This window comes from Amaranthus tricolor, chromosome 10 (assembly GCF_026212465.1).
Source record: "Amaranthus tricolor cultivar Red isolate AtriRed21 chromosome 10, ASM2621246v1, whole genome shotgun sequence".
Classification (NCBI taxonomy): Eukaryota; Viridiplantae; Streptophyta; class Magnoliopsida; order Caryophyllales; family Amaranthaceae; genus Amaranthus; species Amaranthus tricolor.
This window is the reverse complement of record NC_080056.1, coordinates 13,148,877-13,168,102: the sequence shown is the minus strand read 5'-3', so window position 1 is coordinate 13,168,102 and position 19,226 is coordinate 13,148,877. Positions and strand designations below refer to the sequence as shown.

The 19,226-nt window shown below is 35.2% G+C and overlaps 1 protein-coding gene across 1 annotated transcript in view; it reads right to left on the bottom strand.

The window, feature by feature from the left end:
* LOC130825706 (ABC transporter C family member 10-like) overlaps window positions 1–19,226 on the bottom strand; it is a 35,597-nt gene that overhangs the window by 9,068 nt on the left and 7,303 nt on the right. The window contains exon 2 of the mRNA XM_057691070.1: window positions 13,110–13,238. Within this exon, the coding sequence (XP_057547053.1) occupies window positions 13,110–13,129 (20 nt within the window). The 5' untranslated portion in view covers window positions 13,130–13,238. The remainder of the gene's footprint in view (window positions 1–13,109; window positions 13,239–19,226) is intronic.

The window sequence follows — 19,226 nt, the reverse complement described above, 5'->3', positions numbered from 1 at the left end:
GGCCAATTAGAAGTGTTGTATAGATTGATTTGAAGGTATAGTGAGTAAAATCTTATTATCTAGTATCCTTCTATATCTGGAAAAGGTTTAAAAAAAAAACTTCTTTTAGTTATTTAATTAAATGTATAAGTATTTGAAATTATAAAAGCATTCCACAATAATCTGTAGGATAATGGACTTATATACATGCCCATTATAATAGGAACTAGAAAGTGCTGATAGATAATTTAGTAATTTTTGTATGAAATATGAGATAGACGATATAAAAAGTCCAAATACAAAATTTGAATATTTTAATTTAAACATCTTTAAATGATGTAAATAAGATATTAAAAAACAAAAGTGGATATTATAAGTAAAAAAATAAATGTTTTAAAATATTGGAAATATTTAGTCTAAATTAGGATATTAAATAATCAAAGGGTAAGCATGGCATAATTAGCCAATCAACCCTTTTAAATATGCCCCAAGGCTGTTTGGTCTTGTTTATAGCTAGTCATTACTAATTACCTCTTCTTCTAAGTCGATGTGGGACAAACATAAATTACCACTTGTTTGGTCTTGTTTATAGCTAGTCATTACTAATTACCTCTTCTTCTAAGTCGATGTGGGACAAGCATAAATTACCTCTTGTTTGGTCTTGTTTTATAATTTAGGGTAGCGACATTCGTTTTTTGAAAAGCTCATTCAAACGTGCGAAACGTTCGTATAAATTATATTGATTTGCTTACTGAAATGTAGAAGAATTAAAAACTCATTTGACTGATTTAACAAGATACATGTATTCAATTAAGATGATTATAACGTCCTGTTTTTAAAGAAAAATAATTACGATGGCTAAAAAGACGTTAAATACGTGTTTTTTGAGATCTATTGATGAGTTTTAGTTTTAGGGTTCAAGTGATATACTCAATATGTTGAGATACTTTGAAAACTAAAATTTTATTTGAAATGAATTCTAACATTGAAATTACTCTAAAAATTGATATTAAATCTGTCAAAACGGGTCGGTTTTCGGTCGGTTTCCGGTCGGGTCATTTTCGGTCGGGTAATTATCGGGTCGGTCATGTTTCGGATTAAGTCGCTTTCGGGTCGGTCGGGTTCGGGTTTTGTCGGGTCGGGTCCCGGGTTCATTTTCGGGTCGGATCAAATTTTCCCAGGTCTAATAGTGAACATATCACGAAACAACAAGTTAAAGCTAACTATGACATAAAAGGATCCCAAAATCCTTAGGAGAGCCACTATTGGGGAATAAATCATGATTCGATCTATATCATTACTAGCCTTAGATCTTCTTATTTGTCAGCGATCTTGTTGGACCTCTTGAGTTTTGATGATGACTACACTTTATTTAAACAAATATGTTTTTAAAGATTATGTGCAGGTCGATATTCGGTCGTAATTGTGATCGTTGATAGTACCTATGGCTTAGTTCATGGAAACATACGTGTCAAAAGGATTCAAGAGATGTTAGAAGAGTATATCACTTGGGATGTAAAATGGAGACAGGAAGTCTACTGTTCCCAGGTTGAATGTTCTAGCAAAAATGGATTTTGGAGACAGCGCACTGTTCCCAAACTGAAGTCAGCCAACGTTAACTAATAAATTCTGATTTTTATTAATTTTAGGTTATGTACAGAAAGTAATTTGTTGCATTCATTTATTTATTATTATTAATTGGCAAAAAGTTTTCTAAAAATTACTTTACGTATGAGTCTCTAAATAAAGATCCTTTATTTTAGGATCTATATTTAGTAAATGACTATATTTAGCTAAGAAGGAATAATAGCTAATTTTAAGGGATCCTTAGCTATTTTTAGCTAAAGGTAACCGTCCCTAATACTAGTAATAGGTAACCGTTTCTATTTTTAGTAAAGATCAACCGTTTCTATTTTTAGCTAAGTTCCAGCCGTTATTATGGGAACAAGAACTGTTGCTGAAGAAACTGCTGCTTAAGGGAACAGAACCTATTATTAAGGAACAGCGGTTATTGTTGTTTTAACCGTATGATTGATTTATTCAATTCATTGTGGAAATAACCGTTTGGTAGTTTAATCCACATTATTCCCATGATCTTTTGCTAAGGAATAATGGATTGGAATATTCCTTTTTATTAGGGATTTTAGCTCTATAAATAATGGACTCGGTTATTCTTCAAAACTTGCCTTAGTATGAGCCATTAAATCATACGTAATTTTGGCAGAATTTTTTACAAGAAAATTTTGTTTTAAAAATGCCAATTAATTTATAATATTTTTTTGTGCAACTCATTGATTTTATTTTAGAGAATTTTTATCCTTTTGTAAGGGTTTTTGAGAGAATCTGTGTAACTAGACTTGAGTGAGTCTAGGGGGAATTAGAAAGCTTCTAGTGAAGCTAGAGAAGAGAATAGCTTTGAGTAAAGCTAAGGACATAGCTTTTAGTGAAGCTAGTGTGGAGTTTAGCTTTTAGTGAAGCTAAGTTTGTTGCTTTGAGTAAAGCAATTTGAGAGAGAAGAGTTAGCCTAGTTGATGCGCTTCAAGTGAAGTAAGATGTTTAATGTAATTGTAACGAGTTGCCTTAAACATAGTGGAGAATTTAGAAATCCCGAGGGGTCGTGGTTTTTCCTTCTATTTAGGCCTAGAAGGTTTCCACGTAAAACTCGTTTGTCTCTTTTAATTATTTCGCTCTAAGTTTAAGCTTTATTTATTTTATTCAATTCCGCAAAAACAGGGCAAAAACGCTTAAACTAGTAACAACAACAATTCACCCCCCCCTCTCTTATTGCTGTTTTCGTTCCTAATTGAGTCTACAGATCTCATTGGAACGAGGCAGTCTTAAAATTGATCTTATGCACCTTGATTATCCTTAAGCTCTTTACATACTTAAAACATAGGGAGACATATAAAAAAATAATAAAAAACTCTAATTCTAAAAAATTGTCTACTAAATATAAACTTATATACGTCAGTTCTGTTGTCGGCCCGTGCAACAAGAAAATTAAGACCTTTCCCGAGGATAAGAAACTTGTGGGACACTAAATTGTACCGGTCTTGGTACTTAGGAATGGTTTCGGAAGAAATGGATGCTAGAATGAATGTTTGATTCCCTGCATGTGTACAGATACCCAAGCCACAGTGACAATACTCGGTCAGCCTATATGAGACTCTATAAGAACCTTGTGCTAGTCGATGTGCATGAATAGGTTGCAGTAGAACAGAAGGAATACATTCAATTCACCCAAATACTGGTCGATGACATCAAAACATGTAACACACCTTATGTATGCAGTTTGCGGTTGATGCTGACTGTTGTAAAATATTACTTTAATTATTTCGCTCTAAGTTTAAGCTTTATTTATTTTATTCAATTCCGCAAAAACAAGGCAAAAACGCTTAAACTAGTAACAACAACAATTCACCCCCCCTTTGTTGTTGTTCCCGTTCCTAATTGAGTCTACAATTGGTATCAGAGCCCTGTTCCTAGTAGATCAGGAAACCCTGAGGGCAAAATCCTGGTGTTCCCGAAAATGTCAATTATGAACGAGCGAACGGAAGAATGGTATTCTACTCAAAGACCGCCCATGTTCGATGGAAAATTCTACATTTATTGGAAGAATATGATGGAGATCTTCATCAAAGCGGAAAATTATCAAGTTTGGAGAGTCATCAAAATTGGAGACTTTGAGGTAACTACTACTAACTCCAATCATGAAATTGTTTCCAAACCCATAACCGAATTTGAAAAAGAAGATTTTCAGAAGATGGAAATTAATGTCCTTGCCATAAAGCAAGTATGTTCTTCTAACTCATTTTCTATCCACCCATCCAATTTAAGTAAAAATAAATTAATAGAGTTGCTAAAGGAGACACAAATTAAACTTGAAAATTTTAATGATAAGTTTCTCCTATTGGAAAAGAAGCTCAAAGTAAGTAAAGACCATGTCTCCTATATAAACACCTTTAGATCCGATGTCCAAAACAGATTTTTCGGTTTGTTGGACCAAAATATAATTCTAAAGGAAAATATGGAGAGAATTAAAAAGAAAAAGGTTATTCTTAATATTGAGTTATCGCAATACAAATTGTTAGGCTTGAATATAGAATTAAACGACGCATCTATTAAGAACCTGTGTACAGATTTTTAAAATCTTGACAGTAGCTTCGAATTCAAATGCTCCAACAGTGATAAAATAGAGCTTGAATTAAATTCAAGAGAAAAAGGGAAAATCAAAAGTGTTCCCAAATGGATTCAAGAAGCTAAAAGTAAAAATTCAAAACGCCTAGATCACTTTAAGAATAACAAGAAGAAAATGGCTTACGTTGATCTCCCTAGAGACAGAATCTGTTCCTTCTGTGGAGGAACTGGCCATCTGAAGGACCAGTGCACCAAAAGGGAACAGTACACTGTCTCTAACGGAAACTATGTCGATAACGATGAAGAAAGCAGATTCTTGTAAAATCGACAAGGAACCCAAGACAGCCTGGGTTCCTGTAACTAACAATTAATTTTTTTCAGGTCCAAGTGAGGGGGAACAACTCATGGTATCTCGACAGTGAGTGTTCCAAGCACATGAGGGGTGACAAATCTAAATTTCTCTCACTTGAAGCCTATGGTGGGAGAACAGTAACCTTCGGTGACAATAAGAAGGGTGAGATAATCGCCAAAGGAAATGTTGGAAGGTCATATTCCCATGCTATCGATAATGTATTTTTAGTTGAGAATTTGAAACATAACTTACTTAGCATTTCTCAATTTTGCGATAAAGGTAACTCTGTGAACTTTACTTCTGAAAAGTGCATTATTTCTAGGAATGACACAGGAGACATCGTTCTCGAGGGAATCAGAAAAGGAAACACTTATGTTGTGGACCTGGACACTGTTCCCAAAACCAGTCTAACGTGTTAAAGTGTTATTGAAGACGACCCACTTCTTTGGCATAAGCGTCTAGGTCATGCTAGTTATACATTGATTAATACATTAAGATCAAAAGACCTAGTTAGAGGATTACCAGCTATAAAATTCTTTAAGGATGAAATTTGTGATCCTTGTGCCAAAGGAAAACAAGTGAGGTCATCTTTTAAATCAAAGAATATTGTGACCACCACTAAACCACTTGAATTATTACATATGGATCTATGTGGACCTATGAGAACACAAAGCCGTAGTGGCAAAATTTATGTGTTTGTTATTGTTGATGATTACAGTAGATTTACTTGAATTTTATTTTTAGTTAGTAAAGATGAAGCTTTTAATGAGTTTGTTTCTTTCGCTAACAAAATACAAAAATCTACCAATAATCAAATTATTCACATAAGGTCAGATCATGGAAGAGAATTCGAAAATTCAAGTTTCATGAATTATTGCAATGAACATGGATTAAGTCATAATTTTTCGGCACCACGAACACCACAACAAAATGGTGTAGTAGAAAGGAAAAATAGGACTTTAGAGGAAATGGCTAGAACCATGTTAATTGCTAGTGGTCTACCTAGAAATTTTTGGGCCGAAGCTGTTAATACTGCATGTTATATTTTGAATCGTGTATTAATAAGACCAATCACTTCAAAGACACCTTATGAACTGCTTAAAGGTGTTAAACCAAATACTTCCTATTTTCGTATGTTTGGATGCAAATGTTTTGTTCATGTGAATGGAAAACGAAATATAGGAAAGTTTGATGAAAGAAGTGATGAAGCAGTATTTCTTGGCTACTCATCACATAGTAAGGCTTACAGAGTTTAAAACAAAAGAACAATGAGCGTGGAAGAATTCGTTCACATAATTTTCGATGAAACTAACTTTTTGTCAAGTGAACAGGATACAAATAATTTTAAGATAGGTCTTGCAAATCTAGAGAATGATGAAGAAGAAATGAAAATGCAAGATCAAGGAACAGCAGGTGAACAGCTGATCCCAGAAGAGGCAGAAAGGAACGATCTTGATCAGGAACAGCTGGTACTTCAGAACCAACAGACTGTTCCCAATACAGCTGTTCCCACAGACGAGCAAGTTGATCCAGCAGCTGAACAGAATGTCAATCAAGCTAATGAACCAGAACATACTACTGTTCCTACAAGAGAATTTGTGCCCAAACCTTGGAAATATCAAAGTTATCATCCTCTTGATTTGATTATAAGTGATTTGAATAAAGGAACACAAACTAGATCTCAAATGAGAAACTTTTGTGCACACTTTGCGTTCCCATCATCACTCGAGCCCAAGCATCATGAAGAAGCTCTAAAGGATTCCGAATGGATCGTGGCCATGCAAGACGAATTAAATGAATTTGAAAGAAATAAAGTATGGCACTTGGAACCCAAACCAAAACACAAAAAGGTAATTAGTTTGAAATGGGTATTTCGGAATAAACTAGATGAGCATGGAATAATTGTAAGAAACAAAGCAAGGCTCGTGGTCAAAGGATACAATCAACAAGAAGGTATTGATTATAACGAGACATTTGCTCCGGTAGCAAGGTTAGAGGCTATAAGAATCTTAATTTCTTTTGCTAAATTCATGAACTTTAAATTATATCAAATGGATGTGAAATGTGCTTTCTTAAATGGTTTTCTTGATGAACAAGTTTTTGTTGAACAACCCCCAAGCTTTGAAAACACCTCTTGTGTTGATCATGTCTACAAGCTTGATAAAGCTCTTTATGGCTTGAAACAAGCTCCTAGGCAATGGTATGAAAGACTATCAAAGTTTTTGATTTAAAATGACTTTGTAAGAGGCAAAATTGACAAAACCTTATTCTTTAAGAATAGAGGTTCGGATATTTTAGTTGTTCAAATATATGTTGATGATATTATTTTTGGAGCCACCAATGAACTGTTGTGTAAAGAATTTGCTAACCTAATGAGTAATGAATTTGAAATGAGTATGATGGGAGAACTAAACTTTTTCCTTGGGTTAAAAATTAAACAAACAGCTAATGGTATCTTTATTCACCAACAAAAATATATAAAAGAACTTCTCAAGAAATATAGCTTAAATAATGCCAAAACCAACAATACACCTATGGCTACAAATATTAGATTAGATGAAGACCCAAATGGAACAAATATTGATCAAACTATGTATAGAGGCATGATTGGCTCTTTATTATATCTAACTGCTAGTAGACCCGATATTGCTTTTAGTGTTGGTTTCTGTGCTAGATTTCAATCCAATCCTAAAGAATCACATCTCACTGCAGTTAAACGAATTTTAAGATATTTGAAGGGAACAGATGACTTGTCCTTATTTTACCCTAAAAGTGATGTCTATGATTTGAAAGGTTTTAGTGATGCAGATTATGCAGGAGATCTGGTAAATAGAAAAAGTACGTCAGGTATGGTACAATTTCTTGGCTCATGTTTAGTGTCATGGTGTTCAAAGAAACAAAACACTGTTGCATTATCCACTGCCGAAGCTGAATACGTAGCAGCAGCAGCTTGCTGTTCCCAAATGCTTTGGATAAAACAGCAGCTAGGAGATTTTGGTATTAAGTTTGAATGTGTTCCTATTTATTGTGATAATACCAGTGCCATATGCATATCTAAAGATCCAGTGCATCATTCACGAGTAAAACACATCCACATTATGCATCATTTTCTTAAGGATAATGTTGAAAATAAAAATATTATTTTAAAGCATGTAAACACCAACAAGCAAATAGCAGATATCATGACTAAACCACTTCCAAGGGAACAACATGAGAAAATGAGATTGGAACTTGGCATGATCAAGCTGCATTGAAGTGAATGACATAGGTGATCCTTAAAGACAGAATGAAAATTGAAAAGGTCAATCAACCAAAAAATCTTGATTGAAAAATCGATTATCGAAAGGATCAGGTACGCACTATTTAAAATTATACACTGTGAATGCTCATATGATTGCTTGTTTGATTTGATCAAATTGTAGTAGCAAATAATTTCCATTTATTTTTCATTTTCATAAAAAATTTCATAATATTTAATATATATATTTACCCAGCAATTTCCATTAAAATAGCGGGAGTTAAATCATCATAGTTCTTCACTTAATTCGTCTGTTTCCATTTCACATTCTGTATCCATATGCATGAATTAAATAAGGAACATGAAACACCTAATCAAGTAAAGCAAACGTCCCTTCATACTCATTATAATCACTCTCTCACGTCAATCTCTCACTTCATCTTCAATTACAATTCATTCAACCCCAACAACCGCCTTCAATCTTGCTTTTCCCTTTCTTAATTCACCAAATCGCCATGAAAACCAAGAACCAAACATCAAATATGAAACAACCCAAACCTTTAAGAATCATCCACCCAACACCTCTTATCACTGAACCTGAGTCTTCCTTAAGAGAACAGGGAACCCCGGTTGCCTCTGGAGTGCATGAAAGCAAAAAGAGAAAGAGAGACTCTACAGTAAAGAAATCGTCTTCAAAAAGGGCAAAAGTTGTTGTTCCAGTTAGTGCTGAAGAGTTATCCAAAGAGATGATTGTTGGTTTCGGACTTGACAAGCAATGTTATGAATCCAATTTCTTTCCTCAATTTCACGCAATCTTACAAAATCAATTTTGGGAATCTTTGATGGCAGAACACTATTGTAACCCAATGTACCCCGAATTGATGCGTGAGTTTGTTTCAAACTTTTCTTTTGACAATGGCGTCTGTACGAGTGTGGTTAAGGGGATCAAAATTGAATTTAATAGTCTGATTTTAGGAGGATGGTTAGGTATTCCTTCCACTGGATTTGATGTATACATTGTTGGGTCAAAAATCATTTTTTCTGGGATTAATGAGAAGGTTGTCTGGAAGTTTTTAGGGATAAAAGAAAAAAGGGGGAAAGGTTAGCCACAATGTGCTGTCTCCTATGCACAAGCTGTTATATAATATAGCACGAAGAATTCATTTTGCCTCGCACATCTAAAAGAAGTGAGGTCAGTTTAAGAGATGCTACGTTAATATACTGTATGGCTAATAACATCAATATTAACTTTCCCTCTTTGATGATCTCTCATTTGAATGACTGTATTTCTAAAGGATATGTGATAGAATATGGTGGTTTGCTGACATGGATCTTTAGGAAGCTAGGTGTTCTTCTTGAAGGTCAAAATTATCCCATGGGTCCAAATAACAAAATAGGTGTTAAGTGTCTAAATAACTTGCATCTTAGATTAAATGAAAATGGGACTCTTGAGAATATTTTTGAACAATCTGATGTGATTTCTGACAATAAAGAGGGCGCCAATGAAGGAGAAAATGAAGAAAACGTTGAGGAGGAGGAATTAAATAAGGAGGAATAGGAGCATGTTCCCTCTGCCACTGAGAAGGCAGAAGGGCATTCTGATAAGGAACATGAGGAAAATTCATGTAAGGGGGAAGATGAGAAGGAACCTGTGAAGGAAGAAAAAGAGAAAAATGAGGAGGGTTCTTTACCTGGTTCAACCCCTAGGAAGAGTCGTAGGCTAGCTTCCAAAGGCAAAAAACCTGTTGTTATTCTTGATGATGACTCAACCTCATACACAAGAGCTGAACCAAATTCCTTCCTCACCTAAACTGACCACACCTTCATCCCATAACTTTTCTTCACCACCACAATCACCTATACCACCATCATCACCACCACTAGAACACACATCACCAAATTAAGGTTTAGGTGACACTATAGTTCCAACAGCCCATCTATCCTCCATTCTCCTGAAACTTAACGAATTGCAGTCCAGCTTCCTTGTTTTTAAAGATGAAATTCGTGTCTTTATAGCCTCACTATCTGCTCAAATGGACCAAATGGAAGCGCGTTTGGGGGCTAAGCTCGACACAGTAGAGGTGGAGACAGAATATGTGGATGATGAAGCTCCTGCATCTTAATTTATCCTGATACTCATAATATTTTCTTATTTGTTGCAACCATCACTATCATCAAACAATCTTTTCTTGCTTTTGATTTGTACCAGCTGGGGTACTGTTTGTCCTAATTCATACTATGAACTACATTTTCTTTTATGCTACTAACTATCTGTGACGATTAATCATAGCTGATCTTGTTTGCATTCATTGTTACTGCTTTTTTACTTTGTGCATCCTTATTCTCTCTTTGACTATGTCTATATGCTTAGTATTGTGGTTTGATTGCTCCAATTCTTTTTGAATGATGTCAAAAGGGGGAATATTGACACAAACTTAAATAATGCTTGAGTATGCTTAGCTCTGATAATATCTATTATGTTGGACTTTAGGATTAAGGTTATGATTCATGATCTAAGGCTGTTTGGCTGTTAACTGCTGATGATTGTTGTGTACTACTGATGATTGTTTATTACTTGCTGATTTTGCTCTGATTGTCAAAATATAGCTAATCTATTGTCAGTATATAGTTAACACCTTTTGTTAATGCTTGATGCTCTGATTCTAATATTTATGATTAATGCTCTGATGCTTATGATCAAGATGCTTATGATCAAGATGAACTGTGATGAATTGTTTTGTTTGTTCAGATCATCTATTCACTTTTGAGCTCTGATTGTATGCTCCAAATTTATTGAAACCACTGCTTATGTTCTATGCTGAAAATGTTTGAGTTTTTGTTGTGTTTATGTTTAGAGTAATTTGATTTATGATATGCTTCGTAAATTATATTTACTAAGTTAAGAAGAGTTGTTTTAATCTCTAACATGCTCTTCAACATTGGTTTTACTCTATTTTGTTTTAAGTTTGTTAAAAAGTTTGTCATCATCAAAAAGGGGAAATTTGTTGGACCTCTTGAGTTTTGATGATGACTACACTTTATTTAAACAAAAATGTTTTTAAGAGATTATGTGCAGGTCGATATCCGGTCGTAATTGTGATTGTTGATAGTACCTAGGCATGCCCACGGTCCGGGTTGGTCCGGTTCCGTTCCGGTTCCATCCGGTTCCGGTTCCATTTGGAACCTGTCGCGAACGGTTCCGGTTCCGGGCGGTTCCAAACGGTTCCTTAGCGGTTCATGAGGCGGTTCCAACTCAAGGGACGGGCGGGTCGGACCATCGGTTCCATTTTTATTTTTTCTTTAAATATTTATAAAATAAAAAAATACTATAATATCGCGGACGTACCTTTGATGATTACTTGATTATTAGCAAAATTCATTGCATGTCAAGTTGTCATCGTTATTGAAATATTTACTAAAAAGAATGGAAAAAAATAAATTAATAAGAAACGAATCAATGATAATGTCGATAAAAATGATTAATAAAAAAAGAGGGAGAAAATGGACTTGAACCTAGTACCCAAATGAATACTAAGCTCCCTACGTATCCCGAAGGAATCAAAGCCCACGTAGTTCTTTGTCATACCTTTTATTTATAGTTGTTGAATGTTGATTAATCGTTGTCGCTTGTCGGATTGATCCTATTCGTCTTCGTCATCATCATGTGGTTGATTAGATGCTTCCGCTGACTCTCCTCCTGACGATGATGCAGATGTATCCATCATCATCCATGGATCATCATCGCCGTCTTGATCATCATCATTCCTTAGTCCTTGTGTTCGAATCTCCGCTTGATCCCAATCTTTCTTGCAAACACATATTTGAATACTATGTGGAGCAAGACGAGATCGCTTTTCGTCCAAAACTCTTCTACCTGCACTAAAAGCAGACTCCGACGCAATTGTTGACGCGGGAATTGCAAGAATATCCTTTGCAATTCTCGATAAAATGGGAAATTTAACAGATTTTTCTTTCCACCACTCCAAAATATTATAGATACTTTGGTCTATTTCAAAGTGGTGTTTAAGATAACTATCTAGTTCTAAATATGAGGTCGAGGAAGAAGAAGATGATCCTACAAAACTATCATCTTGAGTCATTATGTTAGCTATTACCGAATTATAGTAAGAGGGACGTGCCGAAACGCTAGCACGCCTAGACATATCGCGTTTCGGGTTATATACACTAGCGTAAAAATCATAGAGTTCTGCTAAATATTTTTTACATGTTCCTACATAATTATGTACATCAGTAGACGGGCGATCTAATGATTGGTAATAAAATCCTATTACTTTAGTAAGGACCTCAGTTTTAAAACGTGGGTCCAAAATGGTTGCGATTCCATAAATATAAGGAAAATCGGTAAAATATGCTTGCCATTTTTCCATCATATCTGCAAGAATCGGCCTCAATTTTGGGTTAGTATCTTCATGTGTATATTTAAGGAGATTATAAAAAATAGTAATACATTCACTTATTACTAAGTGAACGTTCGGTTCATAAACATAAGAAAAAATCTTAGTCGCGTGGTCATACGCTTCTAATATGTTATGTACACCTATAGCTAATTACCAAGTGTCATCAGCTATGAAACTATCTGTACACTCACTATATAGTTGTGTTATTCTGGGCGATAAGAAATCACCTTTCTTAATAAATCGTTGGTTGAGCCCCAACGTGTAGGAGTATCTAATGACCAATACATTTTTTTAAGTTGGTATTGGTCACATAATTGTTTATATCGTCTTTTTATCTTTCCGATCCTAAGCCATTTCACTATATCCCTAATTGGTTCTAATAAATCACTTAATTGTTTTATGCCTGCTTGGCAAGATAAGTTAATTATATGCGCACAACAACGTATGTGTAATAAGCTACCCCCAAGGATTAAACTAAAAGCAGGTTCGTTAAACAAAAGTTCTATACATTTAATGTTCGCGGTTGCATTATCAGTTGAACAACAAAATATTTTATCTAATAAGTTCCATTCTCTACATATCTCTACTAATCTATATTTTATGTTTTCACCGGTATGTCTTTCTGGCATTGTCTCAAAAGCAATTATTCTTTTTTGAATAATCCAATTTCGATCTATCCAGTGTGCTGTTACACACATATAAGGTTCTAAATGTTGGGGAGCAGACCAAATGTCAGTTGTTATGCTAACCCTACCATTAAACGATTTAAACATTCCAACTAATTCATAGCGCATTGATTCGTATAATTTAATTGTGCGTCTTTTAAGAGTGCTCCTAGGGATTGCTCTATATTGTGGTTGCAAAGTTTTTCTAGTGAGACGCTCGTATGCCCTACTTTCACCGTGGTTAAAAGGCAATTCATCACAAATTACATACCTAGAAAATTCATCAATCATGTCATTACGATTGTATCTAAAAGGCATACCTGTGCTGGGAATGTCCCATTGTGTCTGTCGGCTTCCACTTGTGGTCCCGCTCCCGCTTGCTGCATGAGTTTCTTTTGTGATTCCATGCTTCTTTGCCAAATGTTTGTTAAAAGATCCCGTACCACCACCTAACACGTATTCACAAAACACAATAAATAAATGTTTATAAAATATGAATATATAATGTATGAATGTATAATGTATTATATATGTGTAAAAAATTTAAAAAGTATTTACCTCTGGTGAAACTGTATGAAACTAAGGGCTTTACTCCTTGACTTTCACAAATTTCACAAGTGCATAAGAAAATATCTGGATTCTCGGTTGGTTCTTTTGTGAAATACGACCACACATGTGAAACAGCTCTACCACTAGGAGGTGCCATTGCCGGAAAAGGTTGTATTACTGGTTCGTCTTCATCTAAATAAATAATTTAAAATTATAAAACTATAATTAAATAAATAAATAATTTAAAGTTTAATTAATTTGAAGAATAAAATTATAAAACTAACCGATAGTTTGGAAATTGACTCGTTTACCACGACCTTGTCTTTGTTGTTGTTGTTCTCCTTGTTCTTCATGTGATCTTGTTGATGACTGTCGAGATATATGTATCCCAATTGGGGTCGTTGGTTCCTCTTCTTCATCAATTTGTATTTCTCTTTCCACTTCTTCTGCATAATTATGTAACTCTGGGTTGTACCCTTCCGGATAATTATGTTCATAATTATAATTACTAATGGAAGGTGTTGTTGATACCGACGGAGTAGAAGTGGCCTTTCTTTTGGAGGAACTGGAACCTCCCAATGATTTTGCCACTTTAGTAACTTTTTTTGTGGCTTTTTTCAAAAATGAAGACATGATTGATAATATTGAAGTAATAATAGAAATATAGAATTAAGAAATAAATAATTAATTAATTATGTAACTAACTAAATTAAGAAATAATTAAAAGACTAATTATGTAATTAAGAGAATAATTGCGTAATTAAAGAATTAAGTAGAGAGTAAGTAGAGAGAGTAGGAGAAGAGATGAGTTGTGAATGAAAATGATTGAAAGTGATGAGTATATATAGAGGAGAAGGCAACGGCTAGCAAACGGTAACGTAACGGTCACATTTTGGCGAACCGGTTCCATGGAACCGGTGGGCCGGTTCAACCGGACCGGTCCCGGTTCCGGTTCCGGTTCCGTTGAGCCGGTTCAACCGGACCGGTTCCGGTTCCAGAACCGGTTCCATGGAACCGTTGGACTGGTTCTCCCGGACCGGTTCCGGTTCCAACCTGCGGGTTTTTTACCCGGTTCACGACGGTTTTTTCCGGCGATTTCACGGTTCCGACAACTTTTTTCCGGCGGTTCGGGGCGGTTCGGAATCTGTCGCAAACGGTTCCGGTTCCGAATCCGGTTCCAAGCGGTTCGGCACCGGTTCGGTTCCGGGTAACCCGTCTCGTGGCCATGCCTAATAGCTATGGCTTAGTTCATGGAAAAGTAGGTGTGAAAAGGATTCAAGAGATGTTAGAAGAGTATATCACTTGGGATGTAAAATGGTGATAGGAAGTCTACTGTTCCCAGGTTGAATGTTCTAGCAAAACTGGATTTTGGAGACAGCGCACTGTTCCCAAACTGAAGTCAGCCAACATGTCAGCCAACGTTAACTAATAAATTCTGATTTTTATTATTTTTAGTTAATGTACTGAAATTAATTTGTTGCATTCATTTATTTATTATAGTTAATTGGCAAAAAGTTTTCTAAAAATTACTTTACGTATGAGTCTCTAAATAAAGATCCTTTATTTTAGGATCTATATTTAGTAAATGACTATATTTAGCTAAGAAGGAATAATAGCTAATTTTAAGGGATCCTTAGCTATTTTTAGCTAAAGGTAACCGTCCCTAATATTAGTAATAGGTAACCGTTTCTATTTTTAGTAAAGATCAACCGTTTCTATTTTTAGCTAAGTTCCAGCCGTTATTATGGGAACAGGAACTGTTGCTGAAGAAACTGCTGCTTAAGGGAACAGAACCTATTATTAAGGAACAGCGGTTATTGTTGTTTTAACCGTATGATTGATTTATTCAAGTCATTGTGGAAATAACCGTTTGGTAGTTTAATCCACATTATTCCCATGATCTTTTGCTAAGGAATAATGGATTGGAATATTCCTTTTTATTAGGGATTTTAGCTCTATAAATAGTGGACTCGGTTATTCTTCAAAACTTGCCTTAGTATGAGCCATTAAATCATACGTAATTTTGGCATAATTTTTTACAAGAAAATTTTGTTTTAAAAATGCCAATTAATTTATAATATTTTCTTGTGCAACTCATTGATTTTATTTTAGAGAATTTTTATCCTTTTGTAAGGGTTTTTGAGAGAATCTTTGTAACTAGACTTGAGTGAGTCTAGGGGGAATTAGAAAGCTTCTAGTGAAGCTAGAGAAGAGAATAGCTTTGAGTAAAGCTAAGGACATAGCTTTTAGTGAAGCTAATGTGGAGTTTAGCTTTTAGTGAAGCTAAGTTTGTTGCTTTGAGTGAAGCAATTTGAGAGAGAAGAGTTAGCCTAGTTGATGCGCTTCGAGTGAAGTAAGATGTTTAATGTAATTGTAACGAGTTGCCTTAAACATAGTGGAGAATTCAGAAATCCCGAGGGGTCGTGGTTTTTCCTTCTATTTAGGCCTAGAAGTAGGCTTGGCCATGGGGCGGGTTACCCGGAACCGAACCGGTCCCGAACCACTTGGAACCGGATCCGGAACCGAAACCGTTTGCGACAGGTTCCGAACCGCCCCGAACCGCAAAACCGTGAAACCGCCGGAGAAAAAGTTGCCGGAACCGTGAAACCGCCGGAAAAAACCGTCGTGAACCGGGTAAAAAACCCGTGGTTTGGAACCGGAACCGGTCCAACGGTTCCATGGAACCGGTTTTGAAACCGGAACCGAGACCGGTCCGGGTGAACCGGCCCACCGGTTCCATGGAACCGATTCGCCAAAATGTGACCGTTACGTTACCGTTTGCTAGCCGTTGCCTTCTCCTCTATATATACTCATCACTTTCAATCATTTTCATTCACAACTCATCTCTTCTCCTACTCTCTCTACTTACTCTCTACTTAATTCTTTAATTACGCAATTATTCTCTTAATTACATATTTAGTCTTTTAATTATTTCTTAATTTAGTTAGTTACATAATTAATTAATTATTTATTTCTTAATTCTATATTTCTATTATTACTTCAATATTATCAATCATGTCTTCATTTTTGAAAAAAGCCACAAAAAAAGTTACTAAAGTGGCAAAATCATTGGGAGGTTCCAGTTCCTCCAAAAGAAAGGCCACTTCTACTCCGTCGGTATCAACAACACCTTCCATTAGTAATTATAATTATGAACATAATTATCCGGAAGGGTACAACCCAGAGTTACATAATTATGCAGAAGAAGTGGAAAGAGAAATACAAATTGATGAAGAAGAGGAACCAACGACCCCAATTGGGATACATATATCTCGACAGTCATCAACAAGATCACATGAAGAACAAGGAGAACAACAACAACAAAGACAAGGTCGTGGTAAACGAGTCAATTTCCAAACTATCGGTTAGTTTTATAATTTTATTCTTCAAATTAATTAAACTTTAAATTATTTATTTATTTAATTATAGTTTTATAATTTTAAATTATTTATTTAGATGAAGACGAACCAGTAATACAACCTTTTCCGGCAATGGCACCTCCTAGTGGTAGAGCTGTTTCACATGTGTGGTCGTATTTCACAAAAGAACCAACCGAGAATCCAGATATTTTCTTATGCACTTGTGAAATTTGTGAAAGTCAAGGAGTAAAGCCCTTAGTTTCATACAGTTTCACCAGAGGTAAATACTTTTTAAATTTTTTACACATATATAATACATTATACATTCATACATTATATATTCATATTTTATAAACATTTATTTATTGTGTTTTGTGAATACGTGTTAGGTGGTGGTACGGGATCTTTTAACAAACATTTGGCAAAGAAGCATGGAATCACAAAAGAAACTCATGCAGCAAGCGGGAGCGGGACCACAAGTGGAAGCCGACAGACACAATGGGACATTCCCAGCACAGGTATGCCTTTTAGATACAATCGTAATGACATGATTGATGAATTTTCTAGGTATGTAATTTGTGATGAATTGCCTTTTAACCACGGTGAAAGTAGGGCATACGAGCGTCTCACTAGAAAAACTTTGCAACCACAATATAGAGCAATCCCTAGGAGCACTCTTAAAAGACGCACAATTAAATTATACGAATCAATGCGCTATGAATTAGTTGGAATGTTTAAATCGTTTAATGGTAGGGTTAGCATAACAACTGACATTTGGTCTGCTCCCCAACATTTAGAACCTTATATGTGTGTAACAGCACACTGGATAGATCGAAATTGGATTATTCAAAAAAGAATAATTGCTTTTGAGACAATGCCAGAAAGACATACCGGTGAAAACATAAAATATAGATTAGTAGAGATATGTAGAGAATGGAACTTATTAGATAAAATATTTTGTTGTTCAACTGATAATGCAACCGCGAACATTAAATGTATAGAACTTTTGTTTAACGAACCTGCTTTTAGTTTAATCCTTGGGGGTAGCTTATTACACATACGTTGTTGTGCGCATATAATTAACTTATCTTGCCAAGCAGGCATAAAACAATTAAGTGATTTATTAGAACCAATTAGGGATATAGTGAAATGGCTTAGGATCGGAAAGATAAAAAGACGATATAAACAATTATGTGACCAATACCAACTTAAAAAAATGTATTGGTCATTAGATACTCCTACACGTTGGGGCTCAACCAACGATTTATTAAGAAAGGTGATTTCTTATCGCCCAGTAATAACACAACTATATAGTGAGTGTACAGATAGTTTCATAGCTGATGACACTTGGTAATTAGCTATAGGTGTACATAACATATTAGAAGCGTATGACCACGCGACTAAGATTTTTTCTTATGTTTATGAACCGAACGTTCACTTAGTAATAAGTGAATGTATTACTATTTTTTATAATCTCCTTAAATATACACATGAAGATACTAACCCAAAATTGAGGCCGATTCTTGCAGATATGATGGAAAAATGGCAAGCATATTTTACCGATTTTCCTTATATTTATGGAATCGCAACCATTTTGGACCCACGTTTTAAAACTGAGGTCCTTACTAAAGTAATAGGATTTTATTACCAATCATTAGATCGCCCGTCTACTGATGTACATAATTATGTAGGAACATGTAAAAAATATTTAGCAGAACTCTATGATTTTTACGCTAGTGTATATAACCCGAAACGCGATATGTCTAGGCGTGCTAGCGTTTCGGCACGTCCCTCTTACTATAATTCGGTAATAGCTAACATAATGACTCAAGATGATAGTTTTGTAGGATCATCTTCTTCTTCCTCGACCTCATATTTAGAACTAGATAGTTATCTTAAACACCACTTTGAAATAGACCAAAGTATCTATAATATTTTGGAGTGGTGGAAAGAAAAATCTGTTAAATTTCCCATTTTATCGAGAATTGCAAAGGATATCCTTGCAATTCCCGCGTCAACAATTGCGTCGGAGTCTGCTTTTAGTGCAGGTAGAAGAGTTTTGGACGAAAAGCGATCTCGTCTTGCTCCACATAGTATTCAAATATGTGTTTGCAAGAAAGATTGGGATCAAGCGGAGATTCAAACGCAAGGACTAAGGAATGATGATGATCAAGACGACGATGATGATCCATGGATGATGATGGATACATCTGCATCATCGTCAGGAGGAGAGTCAGCGGAAGCATCTAATCAACCACATGATGATGACGAAGATGTATAGGATCAATCCGACAAGCGACAACGATAAATCAACATTCAACAACTATAAATAAAAGGTATGACAAAGAACTACGTGGGCTTTGATTCCTTCGGGATACGTAGGCAGCTTAGTATTCATTTGGGTACTAGGTTCAAGTCCATTTTCTCCCTCTTTTTTTATTAATCATCTTTATCGATATTATCATTGATTCGTTTCTTATTAATTTATTTTTTTCCATTCTTTTTAGTAAATTTTTCAATAACGATGAC